The sequence below is a fragment of the Populus euphratica genome, unplaced genomic scaffold, assembly GCF_000495115.2.
Source record: "Populus euphratica unplaced genomic scaffold, PopEup_1.0 scaffold32.1, whole genome shotgun sequence".
Classification (NCBI taxonomy): Eukaryota; Viridiplantae; Streptophyta; class Magnoliopsida; order Malpighiales; family Salicaceae; genus Populus; species Populus euphratica.
The window spans coordinates 2287693-2305876 of NW_011499861.1; the positions used below are offsets into that span (position 1 = coordinate 2287693).

General features: G+C 33.6%; 2 protein-coding genes, 1 long non-coding RNA gene and 1 other non-coding gene across 7 annotated transcripts; 3 read left to right on the forward strand and 1 right to left on the reverse strand.

The window, feature by feature from the left end:
- The first annotated feature begins 3173 nt into the window (after window positions 1-3173).
- LOC105124933 (ATPase ASNA1 homolog) lies at window positions 3174-7892 on the forward strand. The gene is made up of 7 exons (XM_011025153.1): window positions 3174-3599; window positions 3927-4051; window positions 4777-4927; window positions 6007-6117; window positions 6772-6910; window positions 7012-7127; window positions 7476-7892. The coding sequence occupies exons 1-7, from the start codon at window positions 3342-3344 to the stop codon at window positions 7650-7652; spliced, it is 1077 nt and encodes a 358-aa protein (XP_011023455.1). The 5' UTR covers window positions 3174-3341; the 3' UTR covers window positions 7653-7892.
- LOC105124931 (uncharacterized) lies at window positions 4058-17517 on the reverse strand. The gene is made up of 3 exons (XR_842164.1): window positions 17507-17517; window positions 4191-4650; window positions 4058-4139 (listed from the first exon to the last, which is right to left on the reverse strand). It is a non-coding gene; the product is annotated as an uncharacterized LOC105124931 (long non-coding RNA).
- Window positions 9688-9768, forward strand: TRNAL-AAG (transfer RNA leucine (anticodon AAG)). The gene has a single exon. It is a non-coding gene; the product is annotated as a tRNA-Leu (tRNA).
- LOC105124930 (peroxisome biogenesis protein 16-like) lies at window positions 12918-16295 on the forward strand. 4 transcript variants are annotated; one of them, XM_011025149.1, is made up of 9 exons: window positions 12918-13205; window positions 13777-13834; window positions 14347-14563; window positions 14670-14956; window positions 15042-15319; window positions 15491-15558; window positions 15668-15729; window positions 15836-15920; window positions 15970-16295. In XM_011025149.1, exons 1-8 carry the CDS (start codon window positions 13137-13139, stop codon window positions 15895-15897), a joined length of 1101 nt encoding a protein of 366 aa, XP_011023451.1. In that variant the 5' UTR covers window positions 12918-13136; the 3' UTR covers window positions 15898-15920; window positions 15970-16295. The 4 variants fall into 4 exon arrangements, with proteins under 4 accessions (XP_011023451.1, XP_011023452.1, XP_011023453.1 ...); XM_011025150.1 differs by having other exon boundaries at window positions 15836-15897; window positions 15968-16295; XM_011025151.1 differs by having other exon boundaries at window positions 15051-15319; window positions 15836-16295.
- Window positions 17518-18184: the final 667 nt, after the last annotated feature.

The following is an 18184-nucleotide window of genomic DNA, read 5'->3' on the forward strand; positions in this document are numbered from 1 at the left end:
GGATACAATTAAATCTTTAATAGGCCAATTTGATTTAATCATGTGCTAAATTAAATTTTAATAATATTTAAGAATTATCTTGGATCCAATTGAAGGATTTAATTAGTGCAAGTACTTAATTATATTTTACATAGGTCAAATTAATTTCATTAGAAAATTAATTGCTAAAAAAAATAAGTTTGGGAGCATAATTTGAGCTTAATTGAGAAGATTGGAATTTTAAGAGATTAAATTTAATTTTTTCACTAAGTTGATTGATTGAAATTAGAGAGTAAAATTGCAAGAAAACTAGAGTTTTTTGGTTAATTAGGGGTTCAATTGAAAAAATTCACAGTCAATGACCAACTTGAAAAAAAAGTACTAAATTATGGGTGCTTAATTGACAAATACCAATGGTGAAATTAAAAAAAAATTAAAGTTTAATGGTCAATTAGGAGTTAAATTATATAAATCTGATACCAATAACGAAAGTGCAAAAAGTGTCATCATTTGGGGAGAAAATTGAAATTCGAAAGGGGTTAAATTACACCAAATCAAAAGTTTAAGATAAATTATGAGTGTAATTAAAAAAGAATTGAAAGATGGAGGACTAAATTGAACTTTAAAAAAAACTAAATGAAGCTTCGTCTGGTCACTATTTACTATATTTCTAGATTTTGCCCAAGAATGTTATCCAAGTGGTTACTTTTCAAATGCATTTAATGTCTCACATGTCCTCTAAAATTGACAACACATGAATCAAAATAATCACCTGACATTACTCTACAATTCCTTGTGACTTGTTCAGACCGATTGACAACAAAACGGCCTTAATTCTGGTCTAAAAAGGTCAATCCAAACAACCTTTTCCTATAGATTTGATAACTCACAATGGATACTTTGAAACAACAGTTGAGATCTTTCCCAACTGAAGCAAAGACTATGATTTGGTATCATTAAAAAAAAAATATCCCACTTTCACTTCCTAGAGATAAATCTGAATTTCATGGCAAAAAATGAAGGTAATTAGGTCTAAAGTAGGCAAAAAAAAGCCCCCCAACCCCTGATTTTTGGAATTTTCTCTCTCTTTCTTTCTCTTTGCCGTTCTAGCTACTGATTGACGCTACCACTAGCTCGTCCACCACTAGCTCCATCACAAGAAGCCAACATAACTTTTGACCAGCCATCATTGGTCTATTTCCCCCTCTCTATTACCCTCTTCTTCTTTTTTACTCCTTTCCTCTCTCTTCTTGTCTCTAGCTTCGCCTTGAAACCACCATTTCTTCTCCTGTCACACCAAGCACCACCAGTCAGGCTGCAAGCAACACCCTCATCCCAAGTGAACTTTGTCAGTTATCCCCACCTACAAGACAACTTTTGTTCCTTTTCCTTCAATCAGAGCATACAAGACGTGAATTAATTCACATCCTGCACTGCTGGTATTCAACGATAGTTATAGGGATGGGTTGGACATGTTTCTAGTCGAACTTAGATGGTTAGGTTGGGTTTGGCTTAACCCCAAAAAAAGAAAAAAGATTTGTTGGGTCATGAACAACCCAACCCAACATTCATGGGCTTGACCTAATTAGTTGGGCCGGCCCATCCCACATATATTTTTATGTATTTATTTATATAATTTATGTTATAATATTTTAAAAAATAAAAAATCTAAAAAAATAAAAAAATTATTTCAAAAAATCGTGATTTTCTTAAGTATCAAAACCTTTAAATTAATTTCCTTTAAAAAAAGGAAACAAAAAATTATTTTCATGCATACAGTCAAATTCTAAAATTCTTTCCAGACATATTTTCATAAAAAAACAAAAATTTGTATCTTTCTCATGTTTTGAAAATCCAAGAAAAAACAGATATCATAACTAGTTAATGATCATCTATTAGGGTTTGGCTAAAATATTAAAAACTTCTTTTCAATTTTTTTATAGGGTCTAGATATAGACTTTAAATCTGTTGTGTGTAAAATTACATGATAAAGTACACCATCAGATATTAAAGATACAATGTGTAAATAAATATGATGCTAAAATTCAGATTTTAGAATGGTTAGAATTTAATCCGATGAGGTAGAGACTCTCCCATGAAGAGAAATCTACTTTGAACCTTAAAAAATATCAACAAATAAAAACCTAACCTAGAAAAGCAATCAAACAATAATGTAGCTTATCTTGCACAAGTAGTGCCTTACCTATATTCTCGTAGACCATATGTTCATAGTGGGTATTGACTCTTAAACATTAATTATAGTTTTATGATTAAATTCAAAAACCTTTCCAACACTATTTTATTGGAGGCACCATAAAAGCCTCCATTGTTGTCGACGATGTCGTTGTGCAACCACGACATTATTTTAGCTTTTTATATTTTTGTTCTAAATTTTTTTTTTGTCATATTTTAGTCCCTAGTTCTTAAGATAGGTTAAGGAAGATCATCCAAAAGGTGTAAAAAAAAAAAAGTTTAGTCAATCATATTTCGACCATAAAAAATAATTATTTTAATGTTAATAAAATCATTTTAAAAATAAAAATTCAATGAAGATGATTTTTATCTTGAAACATATTGGAAATGGTAGATAGATGATGCTTTATCTATTCAAGTAAAAAGTAGAAAGTCAACTAGCCTCTTATGACTTTTTGTTAAATAGTTCTTAAATTTTTTTTAGGTTTTTATTTTTAAAAATTTTATTTTTCTTAATTTTTTAAATCAAATTTTGTTTAAATAGATGTATTAAAGTGATATTTAAAGAATTATACGATTAGTTTTTTTTCTCTGTTATCTTAACTACTGCTTTTCTTATAACAGAAAAAGTTTTTCCTCTTTAATCCAAATTAATATATATTTTTTAATTGTTATTAGTTTTTTTATTCAATAAACAAGCTGTTAATAAAAAAAACATGTTATAAGAAAAAAGTTATTTAAATTAGAAAAGATCATTTTAGCTAAAAAAATACATTTTTCTCTGTTATCTTAATTACTGTATTTCTTATAAGTAGTTATTTTAACTATGATTTATTATGTAATTAAACGGGTACCTTAGCTAGTGGTTCTACATTATCATTTTCAATTATAAAATTCTAGGGATCGGAGATCTGCGGTTCGGGGCAGCTTCGGAATCTTGACATATCGGAAACTCATTTATAGCCCAAAAAACAGTATGGCTTGGCCCATGATGCCACCTTATGTGCTTAAAATATAACGAAAAACCCAGAAACGCCACCGTAACGACCAGCCTGCTACTTCTCTTCTCCGATTTGTTCTCTGTTTAGAGAAAAGAAAAGAAAACCCAAAGCTGAAACAAAAACAAAACAAAGACAGCCACACGAAAAGAAAGAAAGCATTGTAAAAACATGGCAACAACAGATATACCAGATGGAACGGTAAGGAACATACTAGACCAAGACACTCTAAAGTGGGTTTTTGTTGGAGGCAAAGGTGGTGTAGGCAAAACGACTTGCAGTTCGATTCTCTCAATTCTTCTGGCTCAAGTCAGATCTTCCGTTTTAATCATATCTACTGATCCAGCTCATAACCTTAGTGACGCGTTTCAGCAACGATTTACGAAGACTCCTACTTTGGTTAATGGGTTCAGCAATTTATATGCTATGGTAAAAGTTTGGATCTTTTTTGGTTTTGGGTTTGTGGGTTTGTTGGATTTAAAGGGAATTTTGTATTTTTTTTATTGAATTTGAGAATACCCAGTTGTGAATTTAGGTCTTTTTAAGTTTTTGATTGTTGGTTTTTGAAGAATTCAGAAATTGAGTTCGTTGTGTGAAACATCTGTGTAAAGTTTGATGAAGTTTTGTTCTTTTTTTCTTTGAAGAGGTTGATTTTGAGTTCTCTTTGTTAATTGTATTGGAGAGTTGTTATATTGGTTGATAATGTTGTTTTTCAGTATATAATTGTGGCATTGTTTGGGTAATGGTGATTTGCAGGAGGTGGATCCTAACGTTGAAAACGATGATATTGGAGGAAGCGAAGGAATGGATAGTTTGTTTTCTGAGCTTGCGAATGCAATTCCTGGCATTGATGAGGCCATGAGTTTCGCGGAGATGTTGAAGTAAGAACCATGTTTCCATTATCTTGATCACTTGCAATGTTGAAAAGCATTTAGTGGATCAATAAATATTATGATCTAATGGCTTAATGTTAGACTGACTTTATGGTGATCAATAAATATTATGATCTAATGGCTTGATGTTAGATTGACTTTATGGGCGGGGATGCTATGCTTATTTTCTTTTTCTTTATTGAGGATTGCTCTCGGGTTTCTTCAAGGTTTGCAAAGCTGCAAGAAGTTGAGATTTATGACATTATTAGTTCCAGGATTGCTCTTTTGTTTCGATGACAAGCACTGATCAAGGGTTAACTTTAAGTTAATTTATTTGTCAAGTAGCTATAGTTGAGTAGACTACTCCTACTGACAAACTGGGCTTCTTGCATGTTATTCGAGCTGTGCTACATGTTTTGAGCTAGTGGGTTTTATTTATTTGTTTCCATCATTTGAATCTTTGATCAAACAGTTTTGAGCATGTCCTTGATATGGTCTTTTACCATATTCAGTTCTTGTAATATTTCTATAAATGTAATTAGAATGAGTGAATGAATTGTGTTGTTGTATGTGAAGTGCTTTTTCTATTTTACCTAAACTGACATCTCCTTGCCAAAGCTCTGCTGAGAGACACATAGTGGTTTCACTCTCGCCTTTGCTTGACCAAGTTGAATCAACTTAATTTTTTAATTATCAAGAATCGAATGGTTTCTGCTCAACTTATTTTCCTGCAGACTGGTGCAAACGATGGATTATTCCTGTATTGTATTTGATACTGCTCCAACTGGTCATACACTCCGGCTATTACAATTTCCATCAACTTTGGAGAAGGGGCTTCAGAAGGTGATGTCTTTGAAAAGTAAATTTGGCGGCTTAATTGGTCAGGTATGTCCTTCATTGTGATCAAGTATTAGCCTTTCAATTCAAATGGGGGTCATATTGTTGGCGTGTCTTTTACAATATGATAGTTGAAACAGCTATTTAAATGAAGTTTATCCTTTTCTTTTCTTGTCAGGTGATGCTTATGTTATAAGTTATCTCGAACTGTTCAGATGCCTGTTTTAACTTATTTTTTCTATTCCTATTTTAGCATGCTCTATTAATTGAGCAGTTGTATTTCCTTTCCTTCCAACATCTACTTACCTTAGCTTAATGGCTAGGAGATAAAAATATGGTGCTCTATGATATCTTGTTTTCTATTTTGGAAAATTTTTAATAAATGCAGTTCACATCGATCCTTGGTTGTTTGGGTTCCTAAGTTGTGACTTATTATACAGTTTCATACCCACAGGGCATTGATCAGTCTGGTGCTCCTTGTCTGTCTTCCACCATAGCATGAAAATTAATTAATTCTGTTCCTTCTGCATTTATCAAATGTTCAAGTTGATTCTAGGTTGTGGAATGATCATCCAATCTCCAACGTGCCAGTTCGATATTTGAGCCTCTTGCCCGTGCATGACTGCAATTTTATTTCTCTTTCAGTGTTGTCCTTTCATTTCCCTGGTTATCTTAGTTCAAGCAGTCATTCATACATTAGGCAGGAATGGTGAGACCAAAAACATACTGAACCATCCATGATTGATGGACCATTTATAGGATTGACCTCAGATGGTAGTACTTTTTCTACTTTTCCCTTATTCTCTGCCTAGTATTTGTATGGTTGAAGCTTCTGATTAAAGAGCTGAATCCAGAAATACTAGGTTTTTTTATCTGAGAGAACAAAGAGAAGAAAAGATAATAATATTAGGGGTTTGTCTGCTATCTATAGTCACTATAACTTCTAGTCATTTGGACGAAGTGCAGATGTATTACTCTTGCCGTTTTGACCCATTGATGACTGAGAATAAAGTTTAGCCTCTGAGTAGTGGATTCCTGTTCCCGTACATTTGAGTGATATTAAATTTCACGCCTCTGCATCCTTAATTCTCATGTCTTTTGACTATTCTTGGAATTTTTTGTGACAGATGACTCGTCTCTTTGGCATCGATGATGAGTTTGGTGAGGATGCAATCTTGGGAAGGCTTGAAGGCATGAAAGATGTGATCGAACAAGTCAATAAGCAATTCAAAGACCCAGTAAGATCTTTCATCCATGTGATTGTGTTTGCATACATTTAAGTGTTAATTATGTTATGTTTCAGTTGCAGGGTTTTTTTTTTTTTATTATTATTGTATATATGCCAGAGTTTGTTTAGAGGATTGAGCCTCTTGTAGCATATTCAATGAAGGTGCCTGAATTGTGGTAATGGTAATTAAATAAGTATGGGTTTAGGAAGTTCTCATTGTTGCTGCATTATCTCTCCATGTGTCTGGAATTATTGTAGTTAATGACATGCAGTGGAGTGTTGTTGTTAAATTGGATTGAAGTTAATTTATTTTTTTGTATCATGGGTGTCTTGCATATAGTTTTTGAGGGCATAACTAAATTTTATTTTTTGGCCTTTCCTATTAAGGTTTGGTGTAAGGATGTGTATTATGACTGACATGTTCATCTACTCGAATAGTTTCTTACATCGATGGCCTAAGATACTGTAGATTTGTAAGTTTGGAAGCTATGACTTGCAATTTTTCTTTATGGGCTGATTCTTACTGAAAATTTTCATTCTGTAGATGGTACTTTTATTTTCCAGTTGAACATTCTAGTTTCTTTATCACTTTTGTCTTTTCTTTTCTTTTCGTTTCATCTGACTATAATTAATTATTTAATGCACTTGTATTTCTTGTTTCCAGGACTTGACAACCTTTGTTTGTGTTTGCATTCCCGAGTTCCTATCCCTTTATGAAACTGAGAGACTGGTTCAGGAGCTTACCAAGTTTGAGATTGACACACATAATATTATCATTAATCAAGTCCTTTATGATGAAGAAGGTGTTATTAGCATGTCCCATGATGCCCCCTCTTTATACTTCATATATATTCATGCTTTAGATAAACATGTTAACCATTATTTGTTGGTGTTATTATTGTAGATGTTGAATCCAAATTACTCAAAGCGAGAATGCGGATGCAACAGAAGTACCTTGATCAGTTCTATATGTTGTATGATGACTTCAACATTACAAAACTTCCATTGTTGCCACAAGAGGTAAGCTATTTGTGCCATAGCTTGTAGGACTTGCCAAGGAACTTCTTGCTTCTTTTGTGTTTTTAAAGCAATGTAAACTGTTTTTAAAATAAGTTAGCTATTGTGTTCCTTTATTTTTTTTTTTCACCTTCTAAATATTTTAGGATGAACATATGCCACTGTTTTCTAAGGAGCTTATTTTCCATTGAATGCAATTTGTTTTTGTAATATTTTCTACCTCAGTGTATTCTGGAGTTGAAGGGGTGAATTTTCTGTCATTCACTTGGCTTCTTGCCGCTCTGATGCTTTTTTATTTTATTTTATTTTTATTAGTTAATCATCCATTTGACTAGATTTCCTATTTAATAGGTTACTGGAGTTGAAGCTCTCAGAGCTTTATCAAGTCACTTTACATCACCATATCAACCTTCCACCAGCAGAAATGCTGTGGAAGATTTAGAACGAAGGATATCTACCTTAAAGCTGCAGTTGGAACATGCTGAAGCAGAACTAGACAGGCTTCAAAAAGGAAAGCAAAAGGTCTAAATGATGCGTGTTCAACCATTTTGTAATAGTGCACAATTAGATTGCGTCCAGTCATGTCATATTGGGCTGATTCGAATTAAAGTCATGCTTTATGGAAGCTCCGCATGATGCTTTGGGTAGGTTAATTTATTCATGAACATTTTTTTATGCACCTTTACCGTGCAATAAGTGTGGTTTTTCATTAATAATATTCATGCTTTAGCCATTTCAACTATTGGAAGGTGTTTTTTTTTTTTTTTTGTCATTTAGATGATTTCGATGCTTTGATTTTGAATAATGGTGATGATAGAAAAATATCTTTTGCAGTCAGCCTTGTTGTTTATTCGAATGGCAAAACAGAATTGTAACACAGCAGCGAGTATTGCTTTATTTATGCTTGCATGAACCAACAATATAGTGACTTTTCCTTCACTTAGATTTGATGGATGATAATGAAGAAAGGGGGAAAACGAAAACTAGTCTGTATTTAGAATTCTCAGGGTTCCCTTTGGATATTATATAATTCATATGAATAAAAAGAACTTGTGATTCAAACTTGGTCTACAATAGAGTCAGGGTCCCAAAAAAACAACAAGAAGGTAAACTTGGCGTGTGCTTTTTTTGACTGTTCATGGAGGGGGGGGTAACCGGAGTGTGATGGATAGTATCCGGCAGTCTGTTCGGAGATGGGAGGGTCCTGAGAAAATCATGTAGCACGTTCTACACCAACGCGTTATGACAAATGGATTTGGGTTCCACAGAAATTTTATCAGCTGCTTCTTGCTGCTAGTTTTGTGCACATGTTGAACAAAATCCTCTGCTAAAAGGATTTGGATAAGCAATATGACGTGGTGGGGTTGGCCTGGAGCGTTGGAGGCTTTTGTTTGCATTCTCCGTCAGGAAATTGTGGTGATGCAGAAACGATAGGGTGGTTGACGGTGGGCGACAATCGATTTTCTGGAATGTGAATGAAATAATTAAAGCTTGTGGCAGCGATATTGAAAGGAACAACGGTCTCATGAGCCTTAGATATGAGAAATTTGCTATCTTCTCCACATAAATGTTCTGAATTTCAAGTGTGTTTAGGGACAACTCTTTTCTTTCTCTTTCTTTTTTTGATAATTGAGAGTATTCGGATTAATTTATATGTGTCATAATTAATCTCTCAGAACTCTAAAATTAATAACCACGTAAATTTTCAATAACCTTGAAATTTGTAGCACTCAAACTTTGTAACTTTTAAGAAATAAATATAAAACCTAATCAATTAAATTATATCCATAAGAATTAACTAACTTTTTTTTTTGATATTTCACGAGATGGTGTTTCGTTTTTATCTGTAGAGGAGATAGTATCAGTGGGTGTTGTTTTGCTCCACTGATCACTTGAAATCGAGGAGTTTTCTCTGAGTTTCTTGTGAAGATTCTCGTTGCTAGTTAACTTTTTTTTTTTTTGAGAGCTTGATGATGATTAATACACGAAAGAATTTTTGGAGAATTTAAATACTGTGTACAGTCATAAACAAAACAAAACAATAAGAGTAGATCAATTAGTAAAGAGTTCGAAAACTTTTTACTATTTTGTTCCAAGACGTCTTGGCACAAGGCCAACGCAACTTTTTTACGTTAATGCATTTCTTGTCTTAGAAGAAGAAGAAGAAGAAGAAGAAGAACTAATGAGAGTTTTAAATAATGAGAAATTTGAAAGCATACTTTTTGTACGAAGAATCATAAGCATATTTGAGTGCGCTTGTGGATTTGTTATATTAATTGTTTTCTTATTTCCCACCATAAAATGTATGTGAAATGTAATATTAATCTAAAATAACTAAATTTTAGATTTAAATGAAGTAATATTTGGGTAATAACATTTTAATTAATCGTTTATTTTAGAAGGTTTAAATAAAAAAAATGATAATTTTTCTCCCTCGAAACCACATGAAAGTATGAAACTTAACGTGAACCAAATGTTTTTAATTTTACTAGGATTTTGTTTTCTCTGGTTACAGCTAAACTTACATAGTATATATAATGTTGAGGCCACGCCGTCAACAAATGTTGAGATGGCCGAGTTGGTCTAAGGCGCCAGATTAAGGTTCTGGTCCGAAAGGGCGTGGGTTCAAATCCCACTCTCAACACTTCTTTTTCTTCTGTTACAATTCAGCGCAGAAAAGGTTGCCATGGTGAATGAGAAATATCATGCCTTGACCAATCAAAATGCAGTTTTGGCCTTTTTCTGTATGCCTTCAAGTGTTTCTCTTCCAAGTTACTAGAGCCTCGCAGTTTTCATGATAGTTTCTTCATTCTTTTCGTAAGACGGTGCAGCAGCATCATCAGATCATGGAAAACAAGAAGTTGAGATAAAAAAACCCCCATGCACACACCCCTTTCCTGAATCGTAAATTGTGTAGAGAGATTATAAATCCTCTCTTTTACTTTCGCCAGTGCATGCGAAGTGTGCATCTAAAGCACTGAAGAGAGAGTAAAATTACAATAGCGTCATCATTGATCAGCTGTAGCAATATTTGTTCAAGCTTCACAGATAATTGGTTGTGGTTGGCAAACAATCAAAGCCATTTCTTTCCCATCTTTGCGTTGAATCCTGGGAAAGTCCTTGCCATTAGACTAGTTACTGGGGTGCGAGAGCTGTAACCTAATGATAGGAAACGGTTCTGACAACCGAGAGATTGGGACGTAGCAAGGGATCGGTTGCCATTGGACTAGCTACGAGAACCCGTCTAGTTAAGTTACCTAAAAGAACCTGTATACATGTTATTTCTCTTCGATATATTCCGGCACCGAAAAAGTGGTTCATTTATCTCCACTCTCCAGAGGTGCTTCAAGTGTAGTGAAGCTCGGAAATATCCACATCAAAAGCAGCATAATCTCCCATCCTCGCATTGAAAAATCGCATTATCAGTAACTTATCATGAAAATAGTACAGTAACATCAGCAGAACATACATTTTGCCGCTGGGGCATAGGAAATAAGAAGATGATGACAAAGTCAAAATCCCGATTCCCCTTTCCAAGGCTGAAATTTCTTTCACATTACTTCTTTAATAATGAAGTTAACATATATCACAAGCACACATGCTAACCACCATGCAAGGTAGAAATAAAAACCACCAAATCCGAATTCGTATCAAGCTGACCGCTATGTTCCCAGTCACAATCATTCACAAGAACTAAAACACCAGGTCTTCTGCATAACCAACCACAATCTCAACATAAGTACTAATGAGACCAATCAATATAACTAAGTCTTCAGCAAATAGAGCCGAGTTCATCATCACCTGTATTTTTTTATGGACAATTTTGCCTCATTTAGCAGCGGATTAGCAAAAGCTCTCAACTTTAAAATAAACTAAGTAAGAGAAATGCCAATAAAAGACAAGCTTAAAGCTTACACAGAATCGCCGGCCTTCCATGAACATTTCAGGCCTCTCCTTGATCAAATTCGTACGAACCCAAACAAGCAAATCTTTCATAGTAAACTGTAAAAGGCATAAAAAGACATGTAAAATGAGCACAACCCTTGTTTTCTTATTATCTGCAATTTCATTCCTCACTAAAATAAATAAACAAACAATTCACCTTGTCTTCTCCATTCTTAGGGCTAACATTCACATTATGAATCCTCACTGAATCAAATATAAATTGCATGCAACCAAACGATTAATAAAAGAGCAGGAACCTAGAAACCACAACGAGCATGTCCTTCAACAAAATGACCAAGGAAGCCAGCTACAAGCCTAGATGGAGGAGAACCAAAAGGAGATGGAAGAATAATAAAAGGTCCCACAACTTGTATTGAAGACAGTAGCAAGAGCTATGCTTTGCGACACCCACATTTGCTAAATTGTAATGCTGATAAAGTAGTTAAAGAACAATATGTAAGTGATGGAGGACGATGGCGGTGGTTCATTCGAATTAACCATGGCTAATGAGGGTTCATCGTAGAAAGCGAATGATATCCAAACAATGCCTGAGGTCCAATAGTTTATGTCGGAATTGTAAATGTGTTGGTAAGTAGAGTTTTAACAGCACCATCCTTGAATTGGGAAGGTTGCATGAACCATTTTAAGAAGAGATGATTGATCATTAATAGAAACAAGTTAAGATTTATTTTTTTGTTTTAAGATCCTAAACAAGGAAGAATGCTTACGCTGATTTTATTTTTTATTTTAAACTTCAATATTATATATAATAATGTGCATTGAAGGATATTTTATACTTAATTTATAACTTTTTTTTTAAAAAAAACTACAAGGATATTTTATACTTAATTTATAACTTTTTTTTTAAAAAAAACTACACAAGTTCCTTTAATTTTTTTTTCTATATTAACTTAATATAATATAAAACTGCATAATTATCAAAAAAAAATTCAACAGCTTTTATGAAACCTTGAAATTTAAATTTATTAATAAACATTGAGTATAGTGACCTGAAATACATCAAATTTATATCATGTTTATAAAAAAAATTCAACAGCTTTTATGAAACCTTGAAATTTAAATTTATTAATAAACATTGAGTATAGTGACCTGAAATACATCAAATCTATATTATGTTTATTTTATATTTTAAAAGTATTTTTATAAAAATATTTGTTTTTAGTTTTTTATTTTAAATTAATATTTTTATGTTTTTAGATCATTTTAATATATTAATATAAAAAATAATTTAAAATCTACATATGAAATATATTTATATAAAAAATAATTTAAAATCTACATATTAAAATGATCAAAAAATATAAAAAAATTATTTTTTTCACAAAAAAACACTTTCCAATTTAAAAACTAAAAAATAAACGAAAATTCAATACAACATTTCCATAACATAAACAATTAACTACATTAAAGTTCAATAGTTAATTATACATTTACCGGTATTTAACTTTTATAATAGTTTTTATTGTGGTAGTTTTCGTTTTTTAAATATTTTTAAATTATTTTAATTTAAAAATAAAATTATTATTTTTTAAATTATAATATATTAATATTTTTAAATATTTTTAAATTATTTTAATTTAAAAATAATTTTTTTAAAATTATAATATATTAATATTTAAAAAATGTTTTTAAATATTTTTAATTAAAAAATACTTTAAAAAAAATATAATGCTTGCATCGGATGGTCAGCCACATCAAATTCTTATCCGGATCAATGGTTAGGATTAAATTCCTTATTGACACCAAACAAATGACCACATATCAATAAGTCCATCACTACCTCTGATTTTCGCCTCTTCCTTGACAACAACTAGTCTATGACAAGCATTCTTGGTCGTTTCCACGCCTTGACTCTTGAGATCGAATTACTTAAAAGGGTTTCCTTTTCTCGGTATTTCGTCATCTGGGTCTGGTCCTAAAACACCAGAGAGAGAGAGAGAGAGAGTTAGATTCAAGTGAGGCAAGGTCAGCGTTTACATTCGGTTATTTGGGGAGCTGACTCTTCCTGTTTGTTATTTTCTTGTTTTTCTTTGAGATTCTGAACCCATGGAGACTTATAAGAAATGGGTTAGAAGGAATAAAGATTATGTTCACTCATTGGAGTCTCTTGCCAATGTAAGTCTAATCTTAATATTTGATTGTTTTGGCTTTCCGGGTTCTCTTTTTGGTTCCTTTTATCATCCATTGTAGCTTAAAAATGGAGTATATCTTGGCAAAAAGGTGACTTTGAGCTGTGCTTGGATATGAATTTAAGTTTGTTGCATTTTCTTATGACTTCTGGGTAGTGGACCGTTATTTTCTTGGAGAAAATCGATTAAAGAAGCTCTCTTTATGAAAATGCTTGCATATTTTGCTGTCTAGACTTGCTTATATCATCCTTCGTGGATGCGAATAAATGAAAATATGAGAAAAATATTGATCATGGACAGGAAGTATGTTAAGATAACAGAGATGGCTTTTGTTCTACGTATGTAATGATTATGGTTTTTGTCTTAGCTGTTCCAGTTAAGATTCTTTGACTGTTAGATGAATATGTTTAGCCATGTTGATTGTTTTCATCGTATGGATAGTTTATTCTGGTGGCACTGGGCAGTGGCATCCGAATGTTGAGATTTCTGATGAATTGGGTTCGGATGTGACTGTATTTCAAAAATGTTGTCTGATCCAGTTTTCAAAATTTGCACAGGGATTGACGTGGCTTCTTCCCGAACGGTTTTCCGCTTCAGAGATAGGACCAGAAGCAGGTTTTGTGAAACTTTGGTAACTTTTGGCTACTTCTTGTTTGCTTGGGATTTCTTTTTCCTTATTAAGTAATCATGGAAAATGGTGGGAGTGGGAAGAAACTAATTTTAGACATCAAAATTTATGTTTTCCGATGCTTCCATCCTGAACTAATGAGAACTAGTAAGTCAAACTCACACAGTTGTTTTAGGTTCAGTTTGGAGTTTTATTGTTTTCTCAGGCTCCATAATAATATATTGAACTGTCAAAATTTGAGTTTTTTTAGTTTTTTTAGCCTTGGTTTTTATCTAAAGAACCAAACACGATGGGCGTTTTTTCCTAGCTGCTCAGACTATATTGAACTGTCAAAATTTGAGTTTTTTCAGTTTTTTTAGCCTTGGTTTTTATCTCACTAACCAAACACGATGGGCGTTTTTATCTAGCTGCTCAGACTCCTTTTCCTTTTCTTTTGTATTCATACACATTGAAAAGTTAAAAATGCTGCTATATTGAGAAAGTTATTAATTATCTGCAGTAACTGCAATCTTGGGCATTATCACTGCTATCAACGAGCATATCATCGATACTACTCCAACCCAGATGCATGTTGGTCCTATGGAGCCTAATTCTTTCCCGTATTCGTTGTGCATATCTGCTATGAAGGATTTGGAAACATTGGTTGAAGTTGCAGCTCAACATTATTTTGGTGACAATAAGAAATGGAATTTCATTGCTGTTACAGAAGCTACCAAGTAAACAGCATTTGTCTTGTTTGCCACTATTTCATTCAGTTGGGCTTTTTAGAATTGTATTTTTTTGTTGATATTTGCCTGATTACTCTGCATTCCTATAACTCAGGGTGCTAGTTAGGCTCATTTTGTTCCGGAATAGTGGATATAAGATGCTTCTTCATGGAGGAGAGACACCAAATATTGAAAAGCATTCAGATGTCTCAAGCTCGCAGCATAATGTTGGGGGTTTCCCAAGACCTGGATTTCGCCATGGTCCTAATGGACTTAACCCGTGGAATCTAGAAGGAAGGGCATTATCTGCACTGAGCAGGTTTGGAGAAAATGCCAGGATGAGTTCTGACCCTGTATGGCTGCACAGGGCCGAACATCAGCAAGCTATTATGGAGCCTCCATGTATAATTATTCTTAATAATTTCATTTCAGGGTCAGATCACTAATAAACAACTATAATTCAACTCGACTAATATTTGCAATTATGCCTTGACAGCTTCAGCGATTGAGAGGCCAACACTTTCCATGATTTTATCTGAGAAAGGTGTCCAGGGGGCATTATTTCTCATGGGAGAGGTCCTTTTTATTATAAGACCCCTTATTTATGTGCTGTTCATCAGAAAGTATGGAATTCGGTCATGGATTCCTTGGTTTGTTTCGCTGGCTGTAGATGCTGGTGGTGTAGTCTTTTTAACACAGGTTACTAAATCAAGGGATGGTGGAAAAGAGCAACGCTATCACCTTACTGCTTCTGAACAGGACGAGGTTGGAGTTTTCCAGATTTTTACTGTTCAAATTGCATATGCTTCCAGCTCATCTACTTTCACGATGATTCTGACAACCCCCCCAACCCCCTCTTTGTCCTTTTTGTGAATGCAATACTCATTAACTGATGGATTTGATGCTAAAGAGATGTTGATATCATGTTTGAATCAGTTGAAAAGAAGAAAATTGTTATGGGCGCTTTACCTTATGAGAGATCCTTTCTTTACCAAGTACACTAGGTAAGGCTCTCTTTCCTAAATTTCTTGCTAAGCTATTGTGTCTCATAGTTGCAATCTCCACAAGATGAAGTAATCTAAGATTCAACACTGTATTTGTTTATCCATTCAGGCAGAGACTTCAGAGAACTGAAAAGCTACTGGAACCTGTTCCTATTATTGGGCTTCTAACAGGTGCGTGGTGTTTATTTCTTTCTGGCTGCATCATATTTCTACCTTGATGATCGCGTTTGTCTCTGAAATATTCATATTTTTCATACAATGTCTCTTGAACATGCAGCGAAAATTGTTGAGCTTGTTGTTGGTGCTCAGACTCGGTACACGTACATGTCTGGATCGTAATGGACAGCACTAGAAGTTGAATTTCCGAGTCTCTTTGATTTTAGGTGAAGTATTCTCCTTTGGAGGAGTTTGTCCTCTTATGTCTTGTCTATAGTTTTCACTCCGGATGCAGTTATAAGCGTCAGTTGCCAGACTCGAATTGGCATTGCTTTCATCTGTATCACAAGAAATTCAACAAAAAGCTTTCCATAAAAATCAGCAACAGTTTTTTTTAGATATGCGTTTCGTTCTCTTCTAAATAAGTGAATGCTTTGCTGATCTTACTATGTAGCTATGATTTTGGGAGGTCTGTGATATGCTTTAGCACGGCCATGTACTGCAGTACTACAGTTTCGAGTATTCATGCTTCCAGATGCTTTATAAATCGAGAAAAATCTCGCTTTTCGTTGTTTATTTAACCAAATTAAACAGAATCCTTTTCTTCCAAGTAATGTTGGTTTTTCCATAACTGGAAGAGAACTCCTGCTGCTGCAATCTAAAAAAGGGTCATCACGTGAAATCTATGTCTTATCTACTGTCCTGTAATGGAACTCCAAATTTTCCGGTCCCTCTGCCATCCAAGCTATGTTTGGAGTTCTCTTATTTCACAAAATTATCCTGTTACGATACTCCTGTACCATGCAGTTCTTAATTTACAAACGAATTGATATTCGTCTACCTATGTAACAACATTCCGAATCTGTTTGAAAAGTAAAATGTGACTATTTTTGTTATGTTCTATTATGTCTTGTCCAACGTACCAAATAGCATGGTGAGTCAACAACATTAATTCAACACATCAGCATGCCTCTCTATCGACCCTTGATCCCAAGTCCTTATCACTTGGCTACCGTCTAAATGGTTATGCCATGCAGTTCTTAATTTACAAACGAATTGATATTCGTCTACCTATGTAACAACATTCCGAATCTGTTTGAAAAGTAAAATGTGACTATTTTTGTTATGTTCTATTATGTCTTGTCCAACGTACCAAATAGCATGGTGAGTCAACAACATTAATTCAACACATCAGCATGCCTCTCTATCGACCAAAACACTAGCCAACACAAATAACTCACCAATTAATTCAACCATGGAAGAGGTGTTGGTGGCGATGAAAAGAGTGAAGACGACGACGCTGGTCTGGATGGAGACGTCGTCGGTGAGGAAATCAAAGGAGAGGCTATCGGGCGGCTGAAGAGTGAATAGAAAATGTTTTGGGCTTGCGTAGGCCATGGGAGGCTGAATGTAGAAGTAGTGTAATTTATTTATGAATTATGATCCAACAGGGCTAGGATCCCATCTGAATCGACTTTGAAATGATTATTTTTTTTAGTATTTATTTTGAATTGAATATGGATATGTAAAATTTTTATTTATCAGTAATTTATATTATATGACAGAATTCAAAATCTAATCCAAACACACACATACATATATATTATTGGAAATATTTCCTCCCTCTGATGAAAAAATTCATAAAAATAAAAATATAATGGTCTTATCTTGTGAAAAACAATGACTAATTTCATGTTTATTTTTATGTTTCAAAAATATTTTAAAAAAATTTAAATTTTTTTATTTATCAGTAATTTATATTATATGACCAAATTCAAAATCCAATTCAAACATTTCCTTCCTGTAATGAAAAAGTTCATGAAAACATAATGGTCTTATGAAAACAATTTCCATACAATGACTAACTCCCTTTTTATTTTTGTATTTTAAATATATTTTAAATTTTTTTATTTTTTCTTTACTTTAAATTAATATATTTTTAATATTTTTAAATTATTTTAATGCACTAATATCATAAATAATTACTAAAAAATAAAAAAATATTATTTTAATATATTTATAAATAAAAAAATATTTTAAAAACCAAACACACCACCGCTATATTTATAAATAAAAAAAATTTAAAAACCAAACACACCACGTAAAAAAAAGTTAGCTAGCAATACAAGACACAAGGATGGTCAGAGTTTTTAAAGGGGGCCAAACGGCATTTGCCCATCGGGAAAGAACCGTGCGATATTTTACTACAATACAAGGGCACTGGTTGGCAGTAGCAGGGTACTATGCAAAAGTTGTACTGTATAATGGGGTCCATGTACCCCACGCAAAGGGATCCCCACTTTGGTGGCGTGGCAGGGATCCCTAAACTGAACAGTGAAATGAGGGACCAGTTAGGGCAAGTGGGCCAGTGAACGTCCCCCACTGTGGCCTTCTCAAGGTGGCGGGGTCCCTCACCTCAAATAGATGAGGCCACGAAGTCATGAGGGTCCCCTCCCCCACGGAGAGTCCT

Excerpts from the sequence above, each read along its gene's own strand:
- LOC105124933 (XM_011025153.1), top strand. The coding sequence starts at position 3,342 with ATGGCAACAACAGATATACCAGATGGAACGGTAAGGAACATACTAGAC. Across the intron at positions 4,052-4,776 it reads AGTTTCGCGGAGATGTTGAA|ACTGGTGCAAACGATGGATT; the intron begins GTAAGAACCATG and ends ATTTTCCTGCAG. Across the intron at positions 6,911-7,011 it reads AGTCCTTTATGATGAAGAAG|ATGTTGAATCCAAATTACTC; the intron begins GTGTTATTAGCA and ends TTATTATTGTAG.
- LOC105124930 (XM_011025149.1), top strand. The coding sequence starts at position 13,137 with ATGGAGACTTATAAGAAATGGGTTAGAAGGAATAAAGATTATGTTCAC. Across the intron at positions 13,835-14,346 it reads AGAGATAGGACCAGAAGCAG|TAACTGCAATCTTGGGCATT; the intron begins GTTTTGTGAAAC and ends AATTATCTGCAG. Across the intron at positions 15,320-15,490 it reads CTGCTTCTGAACAGGACGAG|TTGAAAAGAAGAAAATTGTT; the intron begins GTTGGAGTTTTC and ends TGTTTGAATCAG.